The following is a 21,182-nucleotide window of genomic DNA, read 5'->3' as shown; positions in this document are numbered from 1 at the left end:
TATGTTGTTAAAAAAAAATACAGTCAGATCAGATCGAGACCTGCATCATGACCACTGTTACAATTACACTGATGTATTTCTAATAAATGATTTATCTTTATAATAACAGTAAGAGAGTATGTTAATGTGTAGCTGAGTCAGACCTACGTCCTGAGCTGTGTACATTTGGTGGTCAAACACGCGTCTTTCTTTGTGTGCATTTCTGATGCATTCAGGAGGGATAAGACTGTTCCTTACTGTCATCATGAGAAGTGGTGGATTTTTACACGCTCATTCTGCTCGGTGACAGGCCCATTCACCCCATCATGGCTCATCTGGGATATACCGGTCACCACAGAGACAAGCAGCAGGGCCAGTGGGGCATTGTGGGATATCTCAGGCCTCCAACCTATAGACAAGCTGCCACCGCTGACAGATGGAGAGCCGATTTATACATCTGACTGTCTACTCGCTCTCCTCTGCTCACCAGAGTTTGCTGCACGAGCTCAGGATTGGAAGAGCTCGGCTCCGTAATGGGGGAAATGGTATTTATGTCAGGATGGCTTATCAAACCATCCATACTGAATGTAAAAACTATTTCAGTTGACAGACTCCTTCCTCTGTTTAATCTCAAATTTAGTCTCCAGATTATGCAAGGGGCAAACTGCAACATTAAAAACATTTCCATTCCACTGCATTTCCATAGAGAGCTCTGGTAGCAATATCATTCCCATTTCGGGATGGGGGGGGGGCTAACAATTGGCTTTGTTAGCCAGCAGCTGCTTCCACTCCCAATCCTGAATCAATTTAGTTTCTCATCATAACCTTAAAGACATATATGCTGCATCTAAGTCTACTTAATCTGGTGAACAATATCCAGATAACCTTAGAGCTCTCTGTCTACATCAGCAAGTAATCATCTAATTAAAGCTCTGCGATTAGCTTTAACTAATTTACTCACACCCCCGAGTTCCTGCCCTCACAGGAAATACAGGGGCGGAATGCAGACATGAAAGGAAACAAGAAACACAATGAATGCACCTAATAAATCCAACAATGCTACGTGTAAACATAACTAAAGGTTGTACCAATAGTCACAGATGGGACTGAGGAAAAACTGCAGAACAATTCCTGGCTGGAATTCCCAAATTGCTGACATGTTTCCAGGATCGCGGGAGAATTCAGTGAGGTCAGATCCCACAGGACCCAAACTGACATTGAATTTAATTTAAATCCGTTGCATTAGGGAGCAGGATCTGTGCGCATAAAAGCACAGCAACAATATCAGTAAAACATGTTGACGTCTGCAACAATGTTCATCGCATGGTCTGTGTTCCTCTGACACTTGTGAGGCTGTCAAAACCACACACACGATGTTTGGTAAACACAGACAACATCATGTTTCTGGACCAGAAACGGTTCTGTAAGTAAGGAACCCACCAGAAAACCACAAAGTTTGAACACATGTTGAGGCTGGAGAACCTCAGAAGTGGCTTCATCCTGCCAGAGCTGATCCCCCCCCCCTTCTCTGTGTGTTTTTTGCACCAGAACATAGAGTGGGCAAATTATTCTGCATGTCGATGGTTATTTCCAACATCAAATGCAGGAGTCACATTTTTCCCATCAACGTTCTGCCTCAACATGCAAGACTGAAGCTGCTCAGCTGAGCTCACCACATCTGTTGAGTCAGTCTAAGTGAGGTCACCAGACATTTTGACATGAATCCAGTAGAGCGCGCGCACACACACACACACACACACACACACACACACACACACACACACACACACACACACACACATCATCACTTGTCTCATATCATACAATTACAACTTTAGTCATTTCATAAAGGTGGATTATTAAATTGGAAACTGCACGAAACAAAAGCTAATTTTTCTGTAGTCCAATGCGACATTTTAATGTTTTTGGCTAAAGCTGAAGACAAACGACAGACATAGAGACACACAGAGACAGACAGACTGAGGGAGCGAGAGAGAAAGAGCGAAAAGGGGGAAGAGATGGATCTGAGTCATACATGGCTGCTGTAATTTGGAAAAAGGTGGTTCTGCACACTTACACATGTAGAACAAATGAAACACACAGCTTTAATGAATTCTATTGTGTTCCGTTAAATGTCAAAAAAAACATCCAATGCAGACGGTGCTGCGGCAGGATGGAACATTTGTCATAAAGGATTACATGGAAATTCATCAAGGAGGATGACAAGGGTGTTCCACAATTGAGGAATATTGATTCTTAAAACAGCAACCCACAATTGGTGTTCTGGGGCAAGCCAAACTGAAAGAGATTGGGAGTGAGGGCGTCCATATATAAAGATCGAATAAAGCCTGCAAGCTGCAAAAGATCGGAAAAAAGCAGAGTTCGCCAACTGCCAGGAGTTTTAAATCTTGAAAGGTAACATATCACCACAATTGGAGACAATGTTGCTTTAAAAACCTTTAAGCTGCCTCCCCTCATTTAAATCTGTTCATGACTGAAGTGGATTTACTCAGTGAAATCAATCGAAGATCAGACCGGATTCATCCTGATCAGCCTGGCCATGTGGACGTAATAACCACCACCACCTCTGAACACTATGGAGGGAAAAGGATGAGGGCTGATGAATTGGTATCAGATCTTTGTAAGCCATGGATTCTGCATACTGAAGCTTACACAGATTAGCTTACACTGCAGCTGTGTGTGTGTGTGTGTGTGTGTATTCCTCACTGCCCAGCACCTGCAGGGAACTTGAGCTTTTTCTCCCACAACAACCACAGCAGCGATAAGAAGAGCCCGGAGCGTGTCTGTCTGTATGTACGTGTCACCCCATCAGCCAGAGCGACTGCTAGCACGTGCGCGTATCATAGAGCGGCTTGAAGCAAGAATCTTACCCTTGCATCAAGAGGGAAATCTAGTTTAAAATCAGAGAAGGAAGAGTTCCTCTACAGCGCCCTCATTCACTCTCCCAGCATCCAGGAGATTCTAAGCTTTCACATCGTGTTATTCTGCAACCTCAGTCCACAGTCCAGTCACTCCACGCAGAACCTTCAGCTGGTTTAACTGTCCACATTTTTATTCTGTGCACGTCCTTGTTAGTGACTTCTAAGGACATTTTGCTTTGAATGGAATAAGGAGAAGTTTCCAGCCTCACTTTCCATTCCCGTGCTAATTACCACCGATGGTTTTCTGCATTGCTCTCATTAGCAGAACATCATTCCCTCAGCAGCTGGAGTCAATTCAAGAATTGTATTTAAATAAAATATGCAGCATTGAAATAAATGTCCAGGAGGGTAGACATCGCTTCGGGTACTCAAGCACACGGAGGACAGGTATTTTTTAGAGGAAGGCGGTTGACAAGAATGACAATGACACTTTAACTTCTTGACTTACAAATGTGAGGAATGTTTGTTGAATTCCTGAAGGCTTCTGCAGATGCATCAGATTATTTACTTAAACAGCAGCTCAACCTGTCCCCACTTTTGTGAGTCAACTATAAACACCGCAGCCGAAAGTTTATCACAAGGTTTTATCACATCAAAGTGGTTTATTACAAACAACTCGCACTGCCTGCCCATCGTAATAACACAGCTATTACATATTCCAAACTATAACTCCTGCAGGGCAGATCCACAGCCAAACCTTGTACTTATTCCATCATCTGCCACATGTTTACCAGCATTAGTCCACTTTGACCAAACATGGTCTCATCCATTTTTGGAATAAACTGCTCTCGCTTACAGTCTGAAAACTATGCTGGCAATGTTAACGTGTTGTAAACATTTCTTGGTCACAGAGGGTGCATGAAGGCGAGGGGGAGGAATCGGGGCAGATATTTTAAGAAGGCTACAGAGGGGAAAACCAAGTAGATGTATTTAAAGCAGAACTCCCAATAAGAGTACATCAGCTAACGTGTAATTTTATTAGAATTGCTGTATTGTTGCGGCCTGGTCTCACATGGAACTGTCGCCTCTGAGGGAATCTGGGGGAAGACAGTTTAACTAGAATGAGATAATGTCTTTTCCCTGCATGACAATCACATTAAAATAAGAGTAGACAGTAGAAAACCCAGTATATTTAACAAAACAAACCAAAAGGGCAGAGCCTCACGGCGTCACAGTGTTACTGCCATTCAGAAATTACAGACTTGTCTTGGATATTGAATCATTTCTTCATATATTGCAAAGATATCACAAGTGGGCATTTTAACGTGCTTGACCTTTAATGATAGTCTCTAAGTTGTGGCAGATAAATGCAGCTTCAGAAGACCTCAGACACAACAGCGGTTTCTTATTGGACACAGGATATGTGGGAAAGAAATGTCAAAAATCATTTTCATAGGAGAAAGACGCCTGACAGTTTAATGTAAAAACCACCTAAAGCTGCCCACACCATTTACAGATGGACAGATGACTGACAGGAAGGGTTGAAGGTCACACAGACTTTACCACGCTGATTTTGTGCCAACAAGCCAATCGGTAGTAAGAGACGTTTTACGGCGGTGACAGTAAATTCTCACAATAAATCTGACACTAAACTGCAGGATGACGCTGTCAGGCCCTCAGCTGCTGGCTCAGGATGCTACAGGATAACGTCCGTGCATGTCCAGATACGCATGTGAGCTTTTCGATAATCACCACTAAGGCACACTCACTTTTGAACTCACATCTGATTGTGTGTGATGGTGCTTGAGGAAGGAGCTTGTCGGGAGGGGGGTTATTTTGAGAAAGGCTTATGACAAGTCCATTCACACGGGGTCCTGCATGCCAACCCTGACCCAAATGAAACTGGAGCCGCGTCCCCCCAATCTGTTGTTTACTGCAAATATTGAACAACTGTCAGTATTTTTTGTGTTGGTGTTCCCGTTATTTCAGTTGTTTGAAATACGTATTAAATTAAGAAATGTAAATGAAATTTTATGGCCGCATTAGAGCGTCAGCTTCACATAAAGACTGAGAATTAATGCCTGCTGAGTTAATGTCCAGTCTTGGCAAACAGCAGTTCCAAATATATGATCTCGTAGACAGTGCAGCTGAATGGCTCTATTTATGGCTACAGACATGAGAAACACTGTCCCCTAGAAGCTGGCTGCAACACTTAGGTCAGAACCCCACCCACCCACTGATACAAGGGTGGACGGACTCAAAAATGGAGCACACACCAAGTACAACTCCTTCTGCAGCAGCCAGATGAGAAAGACGGGAGCAAGAGGGGATGACAAGTATCAAACACTTGCCGGAAGGGGAACACAACTATAAATAAAGCTTTAGAACCAGCTTGAATCCAGGATTTTATTGGAACAAATGTACTGTTTTTCAGCTACTGTGAAATTGTTGCATATTGGCTTTTCCTACCTTGGATAGAATCTATTCTGCTTTTTTTTAAACTCCCACTCTGTATTCATTCCCTCCTTCATTCATTGATTTATCGTTCCATCTCCCTTTTCCCTCTCGTCTCTTCACCCTATCAATGCGGAGCAATAAGAGGCTGAGAAAAGGAGAGGGGGCCCAGCGGAGCGTGGAATGATCTGAGCTTTTACTAGAAAACCGGCAGCCTTTGACCACATACTGCAGAAGACATCGCCGCGGTTACCCGCAGCAACACCGCGCTATTGTAAAGGCATGCTGGCTAGAACAAAAGAGGACTAGAGAAAAAGAACAAGCAGGACTGGTGTGTTCTGCATATGGAAAAAGTGTTAATGGGCACATTGAATACACACAGACACGCTGAAACAGATCTTTAAGTTCTTCGGTTAAACGCGACCTCGCCCAGCTTTCCTCTTCTTGTCAGGACTGGCCACATTCTCAGTCTCAGCGAAGGCCTGATGGGTCCTGATGGGTCCGAATATGATGACAGAACAAGATTTTCATTGCAGAAGACATTCATTTCACTTTTTTCAACATTGGCGAAGTACATGATACGACTGTCATTTCCAGCACTGGAGCCGTCACGTTGCCATAAAAGTCACAATCTGTTTTCCGTCCATGTCATGTCAGAAACATGTGAGGCATTTTAACATTAAACACCAAAAAGACGGCAAGATCCAACAGTAGCAGACAGCAGCAGGTTATTAGACAAACTGAAGCATTCAGCTGAAACGATCCAGGCAATAAACAAGGATAATATGTTATTACACACACACACACACACACACACACACACACACACACACACACACACACACACGCACGCACAGACACACACGCACACACTGTCTTTGTGACTTACTCAGAGGATAAATAACCAGGAGAGATTCAGTTCTAATATCGCAGGCCCCCTCGCCAAAAAATTATCATCAGCATAATAGCATTAGCCTGCTCACAGTCATCTGTTAAAACTACTTAGGACAGAGAGGCGGACATGCCAGCGACTGCAACCTGCTCTCACTGAGGCGCTTCCCTCAAGGCACAGAGCAAAAAAGGGTTCTGTTGCAGGTTACAGACGCTCACAGACGACAAAGGTTTTTCCACACCACTCTGCCTTCACTGACCTGCGAGGTGACACTTCAGGGAACAAATAAACTTACTGACAAGGTACTTTTACCTCTGTTAACTGGATTTAGATCAGTTTAACAGCACTTCTGTTCAAGTTTTTTTTTAAATTATTTTAGATGTTTAACTATTATAACATATAATGAAAAGTTAATTACTATGATTAAGCGTTGATGAGTAAGTTAGTTCTGGCAATAAAACCAGGGCTGGAACAATAATGTGTAAAGGAGGTCTTGGATGTGGCTTTATGTTCAGATAAACCAGTTTTTGGGATCAGAATAACCTGAATATGAAGGCGGTAATGTGATGTAATCCTGTGAAAATTATTCTTAATATTCAGCCATTCATTCACTGCTATCAAAATGTCACGCAGGAGCTGTTTAACAGCAGCGATCCTCGTCTCATTATTGTTAAATGGTCATTGCCTTCTTGTTCATACGGACGTGCCAAAAAACAGCAGGCAGCAACATTTCGCTCAGTTGGTGGTCACATCTGGCAGCGCAGCATCAAACCGAGGATATCTTCCCCATCTGCCTGCTCGAATATGGCTTCTCTCTCCTCTGGGGCTCAAAAACCCCTGTCTCATTCACATATCTTATCATTCTTTACCTCTTCATTCCTTCCTCTTCTCAAGCATCACAGTTTTTCTTTCTTTCCAGCTCAATAGTTGTCACGGTGATGCTGTTTTCCAGAGGCAGCTTATTTGTCAGCATGCTGATGGATCCTTCGTTCTTTAAATGAAGGAGCTTGATGGAAATTTCATTTTTCTAGAGGTTAAGTTTATTCTCAGAGCCTCTCCTGGCTGTTTTCTGTAACTGCTCATTCTCTCCTTTTTAAATGGCACACTTACACGTTTTTAATCTCGTCTTCATTATCCACTTGATCTATTGACCTTTTAATTAAGTTAATTAATATCAGTCAAAATTATAGGTGCAGCAACTGAAGCATTTATCTTGACACAGACCATGAGAGGATGATGAATGATGCTGATTATTTAATCACAGAGCAGGATTTTAATGGTATCTCCATGAAGTCAGGGTGTCACTTAAAGCTGAGAAACAGTTGTTTTGGTGCTCTGAGCATTCATGTGGGTGTACCCTCACACGGTAACAGGTGCAGGACTCCTGCTGCAGTCCTCAGAGCTGTTATTATCATGTTCTCTGTAACAGGAGCTCAACCGTTGCACTTCTTCTGCAGTACGGCCGTCTTTGTCTGGGAGGAAATAAAAGGTGTAGATAATGTTTTTTAACGGCTGTTTGCAGACGCTACAGAAGAATCTAACAAGATAAATGCAAGTTGATGTGAAACACACACCAGAACAAACCCACTGTTTTATTCATCTAAAGGTTTCTCTCCTACAACACCTGTTATCTTCCTGCGTTAATGAGTGCTTTGTTTATTACCAATGATACTTCTGTCACTACAGGGTGAGTACAAATGTGGACACTCCTGACCTACAACCCCGGAGAGGTCATTGTTTCTGAAGATGTGATACGACTATACGTGTATGTTTTTACAGCTCATGTGTTATGCAGGTCATTGCAAGAAGCCTCTAAGCATGCATCTCCAAAGGCCAATCCGTTTTAGTTATTGGAATGTGACACACGGTTTGTGTGTGTGTGTGTGTGTGTGTGTGTGTGTGTGTGTGTGTGTGTGTGTGTGTGTGTGTAATTTGATTCTCAAATGCACCATGTTTCTCTGCTGCCTTCCTCTCTGTATGATTATTGAAAATGTGTAATTACCATTGTCTTCTTCTCTTTCTTTGTTCCAGTATAAATTTATTTTTTACCCATCAATGAATCACTGGCCTGTTGTCGTGGAAACATGGCATGACTGATATTTAATGAACAAATGCACATTTTACCGAAACATCCGACATTCAATCCGTCCCCATCTCCATCTAAAAATATAGCGTTGATGCAACAGCTACAGGAAAATCGACCCATTTTGCATTAAATGGTCTGGTAATTCCATCAGGACCCTCTAAAATAAAAATAGAGCTACAGTTAAAAGCTGCTCTGAAAAAAACTGAAAAGTGCAGATTACCGATGAGCCTTAGGTGAGATGAGCTGTGATGTTTTTACTTAATTTTCCTAACGATCGAGATAACATCAGTAGCAAAGCTCCAGAGACTGTCTCAGAGGTTAGTGTTCAGGTGCACAGTTGTTTGGTGTAAAGGGAAACGAACCAACTTCAGCAAACTCCAAACTTTCTCATTTTCCGCTGTCCCTCCTCCCATTAGCCTCTCTCTGTGACATTAGCCTGGGGGCTGTCCTATTTAGATCACTTATTTTGTAATCCATTTGCCTCAATTGTGAAAACATCCACAGCGATACGGTCAGGAGCTGGAGAATCGTGTTGATGCTGAAACCGTGTGTGTGTATATATATGGAAATGCATATTGCAAGACTTGAGGCGAGCAGCAGCAACAAATTTAGGCCAAGTATGACAACATGGGGTCAGTAATGCATATGTCACCTAAGATTTGTGCCTGCAGCAACAACCGCTAAAAGAATAAAAAACTTTAGAAGAACAAATATGATTCATTATTTCTTTACATGAATATCTACTGTGTTTGTGTTTTTACAGCTGACAAACCTTTCAAAACAGTATTGAACCGCTTGAACATCCAATTTTGAGAATGGATGCCTCTGGATGCCATCGCAGGCAAACAATATTAAATGGGCCAAGCAATACAAACCATTAACAATCTTGAATTGATTTTCCAGCCCATTTCATGAAAATCTAATTATAGAGACTTAAAACTTGCTGGTACGTTAAGTGAGTAATGCATTAAATGGCTGTTAAATACCTTTTTTTTCTCTGTTAGTTAATTGCGAAATGTGATTTTCAAGTTCTGCTTGTGAGCACTTTCATGGACAGAAGCCTAAAGAGATGATTGAGGATGAAAATAGGGGATTATTTTCTGGTTACGTGTGCATGTGTTCAGTTATGGAAGTCACTTGAAGATTTACTGGTGCAATTTAGTGGTGCATTATCCTCCGACTGGGGTCTTTTTTCTTATAAATGAATGTGCACACATTAACTGTCCCAGCCAGGAGAACAGTGCATCATTTGACTTGGACAATGTGCTATTAAAACCACTTAGTCCTCGCTGTAAGAGCTATACACTGTGGAAACTATGTGGTCTGAAAATGTCCCTGCAGCAGGAAATCTGACCAAAAAGAGAAAAAGGCAACAAGCATATTTCCCATTCGTTCCTCAGCGTGTTGTTTCATGTCACTACAACCGTCCTCCCTCACCGACAATCTGAACACTTCCAAACAAGCACTCGAGCAAACGTTCCGTTTCCAAGGCGATGTGTTGCAAATAACAGCTGACGTGTGCCAGACAAAACGAAAGCCGCCCACTGCGAATCCCAACCAAGTAAAGACAAACTTATTTGGATGATTTTGTCCAGCATGTCTTCCGTGACATGGACACACCAGCGAGGACAATCATTTTATGGCGCGGGGACAGATCCGCCGCTATTCAACACACAAAGAGGATTTTGAAAATAGATTTGCTTTCATTCCAAAGTGCCAGGCTTTGTAGGAACATTTGGCTGATATTTGGAGTCAATTCCTAGCACGACCAGTGGGTCGGGAACGAAGCCAGCTGTGGCGAAAGGCCTCCCGATGTGTGGTCAATTAACAGTCATGGACCTCATGGTGAGACAGATTATAAGAAGGAAGGAAGCATTCTGAGCTGATGTGGTGGAAATTTGCGGAGAAAAAGGATAAACGTTCCTTTTTAACATTATGATTCACTTCTGCCTGTTTAACACTGTTTAACACTGTACACTGTTTCCAGCAAACCTCCTGGTTTCTCTCCATTTCCATAAATGCCAAGAAAGCTTCAACACTTCTCATTTGATTTCCATATCCTGTCATTACACTGAGTTAAAATTCATACCATCAGACAGCCAACATTAACGCAGCTTCCCGAGCTCTTGGCAAGTGCAACGCACAAGCTAAATTTACCGTCCGTACGGCAACACCGAGAGCAGGAATCAATAGGTGTCAGAAAAGATTCAAACAGCAGCAGAATACTGAGGAAAGCAGAATGAAGAGAGTGATGAACATGAAAGGGAAGACTGAGAATGAGCAGAAAACACAAGTATAGACTGGTCAAGAGGTTTAGAAATGGATTGTTGTCCAGAGTCCTCCAATGAGCAGTCCGCCTCTTCATTCATTGTGATCACCACATCCCACACACACACTCACTATTCACACCAACAACATTTGCAATATCACACGGATGAAAGGTGTGAAAAGAAAATCATGAGCATCAGGTAGAAGATGACACGGGAGCTGATAAAATTCTGCAAAAAACAGAGTCCGATCGAAGTTACTCACAAGATTTCGTCGTTCTGAAATTCCAGGATGCCGTGAGTGTCTTCGAAGTCCTCCCCGCCACCTCGCGCCGTTCCCTCCACCGTTTTGTACGGCAGCATGACCACGCCGCGAGCCCCGGACGTTCTCAGCACCTTCACCTCCATGGTGCCGACGCTCTCACTCACGTGGCACACGGGCTCCTCAAACGTAAAGATACCGGCGTGGTCGTCGTCGAAGATGGTAACGGTGGCCGTGGAGGGTAGGCCGAGGCAGGCAACAGAGTCCACATGATTAGCCGATTCGCCGTCCTCGGGCTCCTCTCCTTCTGACGTCAACACCTTGACGTTGGAAAGGTGAATCAGGAAGTTTTCATCCTCTTCGAAGATGTCGTCATCGATGATCCCGACGCGAATCTCTTTCAGGGTCTCACCAGGCTTGAAGACCACCATGCCTTCTGTGAACTCGTAGTCCGAGCCGGCATTGGCGGTACCGTCCTCTGTCCGGTAGTCCACAGAAATTGTCTTGGTCAAGTCACCGCCACGTCGCACCACGTTCACTGCGACGGTGCCACAGTTCTCAAGACACTGGTAAGAACCGGGCTCAAAAAAGACCTTTGATACAGGGTCGTTCTCGCCAGCATCAGAGCGAACCTCATGCATGCTGACGGCCTTTCGTGCCTGATCAGCTGCGTGTTTCTTCAGGATGTTGCCAGCACCTGTCATCAGACGGGTGGCCTGGCATCGGTAGAAAGCCCGGCTCTTCTGTTGCTGGCTCAGGACTTGGTAGTTGGCAAGCTCAATGAGTTGTTCTACCTAAAAGCGCAAAGACAGATTTTAAAAAAAATCAAGCACAGACAGACACGACAACTGTTCTAGAAACACCTTAAAAGCATCAGGAGGTTAAACAATCCATATTTGGACTTTTGGGATCACTTTGATAATCATATAGGTAGTTCCACATGTGCGTCCCTCATGACAAAGCCTCCAGAAGCTTTGATACCGACCTCCTTGTCTGGGTGTTTCTGTTTGAGTTCCTTCAGGATCTTGGCCATGTCCCTTCGGGTCTCCTCCTCGTCCAGATCCTTCTCATCCAGGTCCAAACCCAGCGATCCATCCAGGAAGTCGACGCCATGAGAGTTCAGCATCTTTCCATCCATCTCAATATCCACCTTGAGCCAGAAAAGAATTATTGAGTGATTTGAAGTTTTAATTCAGCCGGTTACCTGCGGCTGCTGAAGTTTGAAATCCTTTCTCTTTCGGAATTTTTTTTTTTTTTTAAGATTTCCTTACAGAAGAAGACATCTTCTTAATTAAAATCCTAAATAGATGGATGATCAAACGTACTTGGGCGAAAACCTCTGGGACATTATTGGGCTTAATTTCTTTTAGCAGAAAGTTGAAATAAAGTCCCTTTCATGTCCTAATAGGATACTGCTGTTTAAAAATTTACAGAGTAAACAAACGAGTCAACTCTTTGGAGAATTTAACCTCCGTAAATAAAGCTAAAACACAAAGTACGCCCACATTAAGTCCTTGAACGTTTCTAGTTTTATGAGTTGCTCCACTCTACAGCAGACCTGTGATTCTTAATCAAGAATTCAGTACACATTACTAATGAGCCTTATCTGCTCTTTTGTTCGTTTCTCTAGCCCACGTGGACACGGACAATTACGTTTTACTGGAACGCTGCTCTTAAACTGATGAACAGTCTGTTTTTCAGATAGGGTGTAGAAATACATTCATTTATTCTGTTGTAAAATAGTGGATTTCACTCTTCAGTTACTTATACTCACAAGCACAGGCAAAATATTAACTTCACTGTGTTAAGAATTTTTAGCATTATTTCACTTCTAAAATACTGTAATACCGGTAGTTAGAATTAATGAAAGGTAATTTACATGGCAATCAAAGATTGTGACTGAGCTAGAATTAGCTGTCAGAGAGATCTGTTTGCTGTTTTATTTCAAGAATAATTTAATTCATATTTTCTTTTAATATCATCTGTGTTGCTGTAACGATGTCAAATAAAAATATACACAAAGTTATTCTATCTTTAAGTCAGAATTTAAGGGAAATCAATGGCAGAAAGAACATCATGGTAAAACCTGTTTGATCTGACTTGACTGACTTGTTTTTTATGTTTTGCTACAGCACTGATAAAGACACTCTGTCTTGCTAATTCATGCGACCACACCTTGGGAGGAAGTGGGCGGTCTCCTTCAGTCTCGATGATCATGCCACGCTGCTTGCCGGTCCGGTACCGCTTGTACACATACTTGTAGAAGAGCAGGCGGCGGTCAGCCACCCAAGCAAACACCACACAAATGGGGAAGAAGAGGAATGTCAGCAGTCCCTCCCACACCTGAACCACACCAGGCGTGATCACAGACAGGATCAGGTAGAGCCAAATGTAGGCAAAGATACTCCAGCTAGCCGTGACGAAGAAGACACGGAGGTGCTTGACTTTTCTGGTCTCTCCATCGGGCACGACGTAGACGCAGAGCCCGATGATAACAAACATGTTAAAAGCTGCAGAGCCCACAATGGTGGAGGGGCCCAGCGTGCCGGCATCGAACTTATGACCTATGATTTCGATGACAGACAGCAGGATTTCAGGGGCCGAAGAGCCCAGAGCCATCAGAGTGAGATTGGAGACGGTCTCGTTCCAGATTCGGACAGTTGTGGTTGTTGTCTCTCCATTGGGTTTTTTGATGGTGATCTCTCTCTCTTGTGATGTGATCACCTCTATAGACGCCATGAAACGGTCGGCAATAATTGACACGCCCAGGAACATGTAGGCCAGAGCCACAAAATAAACTGTGGCCCTGGCCACTTTGTCCCCAAATGAAGGGTTTGGGGGCTCCCAGACAGGTAAGATCACACCTGCGGAGCATTTCTCAGGCTTGCTGCACTCGGTTTTATTTGCGGACACTGCCGAAACGGAATCCCCCAGGCTCTCCTTCGGGAGCGCTCCGGCCAATGAAGGATGGAGGTTGAGGAGGAAAATCGCTGTGAAGACTGCCAGCCTCAGGCCAGGTGACAGGAGGGAGGAGTGACCCCTGCAGCCCATCATGATGTCCAGACTTCAAAGGTGGTGAGACAAATACAACCTAGAGGAAGAGAGAGAGAGAGAGAGAGAGAGAGAGAGAGAGAGAGAGAGAGAGAGAGAGAGAGAGAGAGAGAGAGAATGGGAAGATTAGCTACATGTTGAGATGTTTGAAATCACCGTGTCAAACAGACAAACTTGGATTTATGACGTCATGCCTGCGTTAAAAGAGGAACCCAAAATCAGACCAGCAAACATTAACAACGTAGAGTGGCTGTTGTGTACCACAAATCTAGTTCTTCCATTTAAGATGCTTGAAAACATTCAAACAAACAGAGTGAAATTGCACGCGAGGAAGACTTCTGCTTTAAATAGGACACTCTCCCAGAGACCACAAAATCCCAACAGTGACACTTCAAATCAGTCAGTTAGCATCCGAGTGATTGCCTCCACATTACGCTGAGAGCCAGCACACACACGCAAGTAAAATAAACACGCTCCTTCACACCAACACATCCTGCACAGGCTGAAATAAGATTTATAAATTGTCGTCTGTAAGAATACCAGCCAGATGAGGCCCTTTACTGATGCTGTGATGTGGAAACAGGCTATTCTAAAATATATTAGAGAGAATTTTGCAATTATAATGAATTATAAACTGCACAAGGACTCTAAGTGCAGAGGTGGCCTTTACAAAAGGGATCAGATAAAGGGAAACTTATATGGGTCCTTCTGGATCTGAGGAAAACTTTCCCACATTCACACATTTTAACACACTTTCTCACATGCTCAGCGTATCCTCTTCTAACTATATAGGGGAAGAAATGCAAATACTCCTTTTGGTGCAGCCACACTTGAGGAATAATAAACAGTTCAGACAGATGATAGAATATATGCATTCTGTATGAAGCACTTGGGGGATGAGGGAACAGAAGCGAGTGTGTTCTGGTCAAGACCAAAACAACTCAATATTTTTTAATTGTTCGAACCTCCTTGTTCTTGGAAGAGAACTCCTGCGAGATGTCATGCAGTGACAGCCAAAACTGGGCATGTAAAGGAAACACGTCCTGGAATACAGTAACAGAACCACCAGAGAAAGACCCACAAATTCCTGTTTAGTCGAGGATCAATATTAGAACCGGCATCCACAGACAGGACAAGCTGCTTCCACAATCCTGCTCGCCAGCATGCGTTTCCTGATAATTAACCGTTCTGAATGTCGCATGCAGACACTACACGATTTACCCAATACCCCACCTGCCAGAATACTCATCACAGATTCAACAGTAAATATATTTTCTCCTGCATCATAGTCAGAAAGCTTTAGGCCATTAAACAAATGAGACTGAATCCATTTGGAACTCAGAGTGATGTCTTTTTTCACATACTGTTGAAAGCATGCAGGTGTGTAATTTCTTTGGGAGCTTCCTGCTGCAAAGCAGTTGCACAAAGACTAACATCATTACGTCTATGACAGAGAAAAGATGAAAACAATCGTTGAAGAAACCAATTTCTGAACAAAATTACAGATCTATTTTGTTTAATTAAATCTCAATCTCACAGCGAAGCATTTTGCCTGCTAATGCTGTTGCAGCAGCTCCGCGTTCTTGTGCGGCCTCGCAAGGATTTCTGTGGGATTTCTTAGGAATCAATCATTTAGTGCGTTTGGGGATTTGGTTGTTTTCACTTAAGGATTTCGTATTTCTTCTCGCATGATTGCTGAGAATGGATGCACTCTGTGACGGCTGGTGTCGGAAAAATCTTTTAGCATCCAGTAAGGGACGCGAGCAGCCATTGTAAAGACATCTAATCTAATAAAACCCAAACTAAAGGGGCAATGGTTAATTGTATTTAATGGAAGAACTTCTGTTGTATCTGCTGTTACAGTGAACACCTAATGTAGCAAAGAAAATGGCAGCTGGCAGAGGTTAATGACTTTAACTGTAAAGAGGAACCCTGGAACTGTCCAAAGGTCAAAATGAATCTACATAACATTTCCACCTCACCACTGAAAGATGACTGTGATATGACAATGTTTAAAACTGAGACAAACAAATCAGCTGTTTGAGCATTTGCGGAATAAAGAGCCTCCAAATGACAGTGTATGCTCCTTCTTTTCCTCCACGCGATCTTACACAGGAACACCAATTTATTTCTAGACCATCCATCAGGCGGCTTATCGGTCTGTTTATTTATGCGCCTGCGGTGGGAATGATGTCCTGCATTTGTTCTTACTCTCTCTGCCTTTACAGGCTAAAAAAAATGAGAACTTGGTGCTCTTCCTGATTTGAGCACTTCAACTCAAGGGTGTTTGTGAATCTGCTCTTAGCACGGAGGCACATCAGCTGAATAGGTCCCTGCTATTTGGGCTTTGGTAATTGAAATATCAGGTTTCAGACTATCCTGCTGTCATTTTGCCTGGTGTTTTGACCTCAAAACCCTGGTTCCATTTCAAAAAGAGCACAAAGAGACAAGCCCAGCCAACACACACACACACACACACACACACACACACAAAAACAGACCACTCAGTCCGACTACTTAAATAATAAAACAAAAGCACAGTACCATGCCATCTCAGGCTTCAGTGATTACACCTGTGTGGCAACCACTCAATGATTGTCAAAAGTAAATGCTCATGTATATCATATGAAAGAGGTTTCTGAGGCCTTCTGGTGCTTTGAGAGGACACAAATTTCTTTATTTGAGTTTAGGAGAGAGAGCATGAAAAGGTATGAAGTAAATAGTGATTATGTGTAGTGTTTATTGCATGTTAGATGGGTTATTGGAGGAGTAATAACGAGCCTGAACGGGCCTAAAATAACTACAAAATGTAGTGGGATACTGTATATTTGAGAACAAATATACAGCAAAAACTGTCATCATCGTTGTCAAACACCACTTTCAACAGGTTGACTGGCCTTCTTGTCTCTCTGTTCCATATACAGCCATGTCTGGCCTCTGGTGCTGCATTTATTTTGCCTCCGGCTCAACCAAAAAAGAGCCTGGGACCTATATTGGCAGAGACGTGGCAGAAAATAAAACTGATAAACAAATCTGCAGTGTTTAGAACACAAAGAAATCAGTCACCAAAGACCAAAGAAGATGACAAAAATGTAAAAGAATGAGTAAAAGAGGTGTGAACCAATATAGAAGCGTAAACAGCGCAGAATGAGGGGTGGGAGCTTCGAAAGAAAGACTGGAGATGACGACTCCACAAAAGGAGTGTGATGGCAAGAAAATTGAAATGCAAGACAGGAAGAAGAGAAGCAACAAAAGCATATTTTTGTGCAGCGGAGTCGGCTGAGTCTGCAGACAGTACATTCTGGGACAAATACAGATGGAGCTGGACGCTTTTAGCCAAAAGCTGCTCGAGATGCCTTTTTATCATAATGGGACGGAGGCCGTGAGATGCTGCTGTCACTGTATGTTTCATCAGGGCTTCTCGCTGTCCGTAATGGAGAGAATGGAGAGCAGCAGCAGAAAACTAAAAGAAATTAAGTAGTCAGCCAGAAAAACTTAATCGCTAAAGAGATTAAAAGGTACATAAATCAGTCTTCAAATAGATGAAAAGTTATTCTCAAACTTATCATAGTAAGCCTTCATTCTAGGAGTGGGTGTTGGATCCAACATTAAGGATTTGTGAAAAGAGATATTGGATGTGATAGATCTTTAGGACAAATCCCACCACAATACTCCTATAAAAGCATTTTTTGTGTGTGGTTATTTGAAATTCGGATGTTTTAGAAGTTGTTACACATCTAAATCTCTTTGAACATGTTTGACAGGTAAAAAAAAATCAATTACCTACAGTTGCCATATCTAATAGTGCACAAATTTGCCTGAACTGAGTGTGCCTCCTCATGAAATTTGGCTGGCTAGCAGGCTCCTGTTGTCTCTTTCCTCATGTCATTGGAAAAAGAAAGAGGTAACAAGCACCGATATGATGTCAAATAACTGACCCCAGTGAAGACCATATGCTGGGAATTCTGCGTGGCCATATAGAAAACTCCAGTTTTAACAGGAGTAAAACCCCGCCTCAGAGATTATTCTCCTGAAGCCATAGGACAGTGTGTCTCTGTGACGTTATGAGTAGGTCTCTATTGAATTGTGGTGATCAATTGATGGATGATCACTTGATCACCACAATTCATTCATTGATCTTCAACATCTCGATTCCAGGCAGCCACGCTGCTTGTGGTAGTTGAAAATTAAATGTGACTGGCTCGGAGAGAGCCTCTTTAAGTTGTTGTGTCTATTCAATCCTTTGAAAGTGTCATTTACTTTCACGCAAACCTGCAGTGCTCTCCAGCTGGTTTGAGTCTCCGAGGTTCCAATTAGAACATCTCTGCTTTGAGTGAGAGACTGAGAGAGGTTGCCGGGGCAATTTCACGAAACACCCCAGCAAAGACTTTAACTTAAGGGAAGAAATTACTGGCAAAAAAAGTGACAGAAATGACTGCTGAAGCTCGTGCGTTGATTAGGATGTACCAGGCTGGAACGTTGAGCTATTTGTTTTGGGTTTATGGTAATTTCACTGTTTTTGGTTCTTTTCAGTTCCCAGCAAAATGAGAATCAACCACATTTCTTCAGTAAAAACTTTCTCAATAACTGCTGACTGCTGTCACAAGGGTAGGATTGAGGCAAAAAGGGAATATTCTTCAGGTGAAAAACAGACTGAGCTCAAGGATTGTGGAAATGCTAACATGGAAACATCTGTGTTTATATATATTTAAATGTTTGCTATTGTATTGTCATGACTTCAGTTTGATTTGATTTCATGAGGCTTTCACATCATTCAGGTCCCACCATAGATGCAACGCAATGAAATGTAGCAGCTTAAAAAGCCAGTATATGTCAAGAATGGATTACAGCTAATCGATATTGATTTCTGAGAGTTGAACTTCTTCGTCAGGCATTGACCCTTGAGGCCACATATTTGTTCATTTCTAGGTGTCGATGGATGCCCATTGGGTCAAAGTATCACACAATAACTTGGCAGTAAACAGGGTCTTTATAGGCTGTAGCATGTAAGATACATTTGTCCATCAATCAATTTTGTTGTGTGACGGTGAGTCTTCATCAGTGTCACTGCTGGTTGTGGATCCAATCCCAGGCGACCATGCTAACCACCTCACCACCGTGCCTCCCAGTTTCGACATGCGTTTGTGACATTTTGACCTCTGTGTGCCACCACTGTTTACTCTAAACAGATAACAGGTTCAGTTTTGCAGAAGAGAAAGAGATAATCTCCATTGTCTTAATCTGATTTTGTGCAATAGATGTTACATTAATAGTTGTTTTAAAGCCGCTCAGGCTCATGGGATCCTTTCTTGTCTTTGAACATTATTATAGGCCGTTGAATGTTTTTCTGTTTTCTTTAGAATTTTTTTAAATATAATTCAGGATTTGCCTAACAATGGCTGTTTCTTCGAATGATGAAGTCATTCCTTGGGTGCAGTCACTTCTGTACTGAACACATTCACCTGTCTGGAGCTGCACGAAGGGGGCTGTAATATGGCCTCTCCTCAGACAGATTAAAAACATGATGGTCCACTTGGATTAAGAAAAACATAAATGTGTAACCTCAACTAAAATGTACCGTGAAGACACTTTCATCCAGGACCTTTTTTGATCAAAAACCAGACACACCACTACTGGGAGGTAAATACGACGGGAAAGACTTCTAGCATAGATTAATATTTCATACCATCCACAGTGGGTTGGCTACAGTTCCTGCGCAAGAAACACCCGCTTAAGTCAGATGGAAAAGATTTATCGAAAAGCCTTGCTGGTACCTGCCTCGTGTGCCAAGCACTCACAGGAACAAGCGTATGTAGTGTCACATCAGGAGAATAAAAAGCTTCCGTGTCCCGCATCCTTTAATATTATTTATGCCAGCTGTACAGCAGCATCAAATGGGCATGAGCAGCCCGTATTTATGGCTAAATTGTGGGTGCGCGCCGTTGCGCAAAGGCACTCCATTATCCAGCTTTGCACTGTTTGGCGCAAACCACGGGGGCGTGCAGATCTGCGCAAATGTGAATTCGACTGTACCCTAAAGCTACTGGATCGTTTATTCTCTCCAAGGACCTCAACTAAATTTTATTCCGGAATGCTCGACTGCCACCCAATTTACACAGTCAAAGTCTATAAAAAGGCTAGAACGCTGTTATCTGAACGTGCTCTGCATCTTTATTATTCCTCCAGGAATAAGTGAGGCAGGCGGTCAGACTTAGACACGGAAGAAAGAAGAGTGGAGCGGGGAAGGAGGGTGAGTGAGGGATGGATGCTGCACAGCAGTTCAGCGTTAGTGGGAAAACCGGGATCCGATGATTTCTAATCCAGCTCTAATCTCTGTTTACATTTTTGTGCCACACGGGACAAAAGGAGCGGAGAGTAAAGCTTAATGTGGGGTAGTGAGCTGGACAATGTCTTCCCATCACATCAAAACCTTTCGACGCATGGTGCTTTCGGGTATGTTCGGGGCCCCGTGAGGCTACGGGTGCCCTTTGCATCCCACTCAAGCCACTTGGTTCCCTCCAAAAACAAGCTTTCCACCCACAAAACAGCGAGTAAAGAGTGAAAACAGCAATGAACGAGAGCCAGAGAACATTTTACCTTTTATCCAGAGTGCGCCCAAGAATCCAGCGAGGAGACTGAGCAGCGCTGTAGATCTAGTAATAGAAGCAGCACACGGAGTAAGAGGAGGCGTAGCAGAGGTGAGCCGGGAGTGGAGAACGATAATGGAGACGCGGGGAGCTCTTATACGACAGCCAAGGCGGTGAATCCACCAAGCGAGACGCGTAAAAGCAGCTGACGGGAGTCCAGATTCCCATGCACCGACAGCGTTTTATTTGTTGCTGTTGTTTGCTGCCGTTGCCTACTCTTCGTTTCCATTAAGGGAGACCTGTATGATCGGATGACCGGAGTGGCGCCTTATCAGCAAACCCGTGTTTGTTGGGACGAAACGCGCAGCACCGCCGACTTCTTCCTCATTCTTCCCTCCCCGTCTCCTTTCGCTGCGAGCGCAGGAGAGAAGGGGGAGAGAAAGAAAGAGGGGGGGGGGGTGTGGAGAGGATCGAGTGTGACAACGAGAGAGGCCGCGTTTGCGTGAGTGCGTGTGAGTGCAGGTCTGCTTTATTACCTTGATCGCCCTGCAAGCGTTTGCTTCACTTTTGATATTTTCTCACCTTTTTGTTACACTATCAATAAAAAAAAAGCAGAATCAATAGTGAGACCCTCAGACACACGTCAGGACATCACAGTCCTCAACTGAGAATATGTCACTTCCAAGTGTAAATTCACAGCATCTCCTGCAGCTGTTGAGCCA

The 21,182-nt window shown here is 43.2% G+C and overlaps 1 protein-coding gene across 2 annotated transcripts in view; it reads right to left on the bottom strand.

Moving 5' to 3' along the window:
* The window catches only part of slc8a1b (solute carrier family 8 member 1b), a 72,135-nt gene extending 51,236 nt beyond the window's left edge, over window positions 1-20,899 (bottom strand). Inside the window, exons 1-4 of one of the 2 annotated variants that reach the window (XM_029834836.1) lie at window positions 20,471-20,899; window positions 12,998-13,913; window positions 11,808-11,972; window positions 10,826-11,616 (exon numbers count right to left, since the gene is read on the bottom strand). In XM_029834836.1, coding sequence (XP_029690696.1) covers window positions 10,826-11,616; window positions 11,808-11,972; window positions 12,998-13,876 — 1,835 coding nt within the window. In that variant the 5' untranslated portion in view covers window positions 13,877-13,913; window positions 20,471-20,899. The remainder of the gene's footprint in view (window positions 1-10,825; window positions 11,617-11,807; window positions 11,973-12,997; window positions 13,914-20,470) is intronic. The other variant, XM_011603106.2, reaches the window with a different exon arrangement.
* Between the last annotated feature and the right edge of the window lie 283 nt (window positions 20,900-21,182).

This window comes from Takifugu rubripes, chromosome 4, assembly GCF_901000725.2.
Source record: "Takifugu rubripes chromosome 4, fTakRub1.2, whole genome shotgun sequence".
Lineage (NCBI taxonomy): Eukaryota > Metazoa > Chordata > Actinopteri > Tetraodontiformes > Tetraodontidae > Takifugu > Takifugu rubripes.
This window is presented reverse-complemented; position numbering and strand designations above follow the sequence as displayed.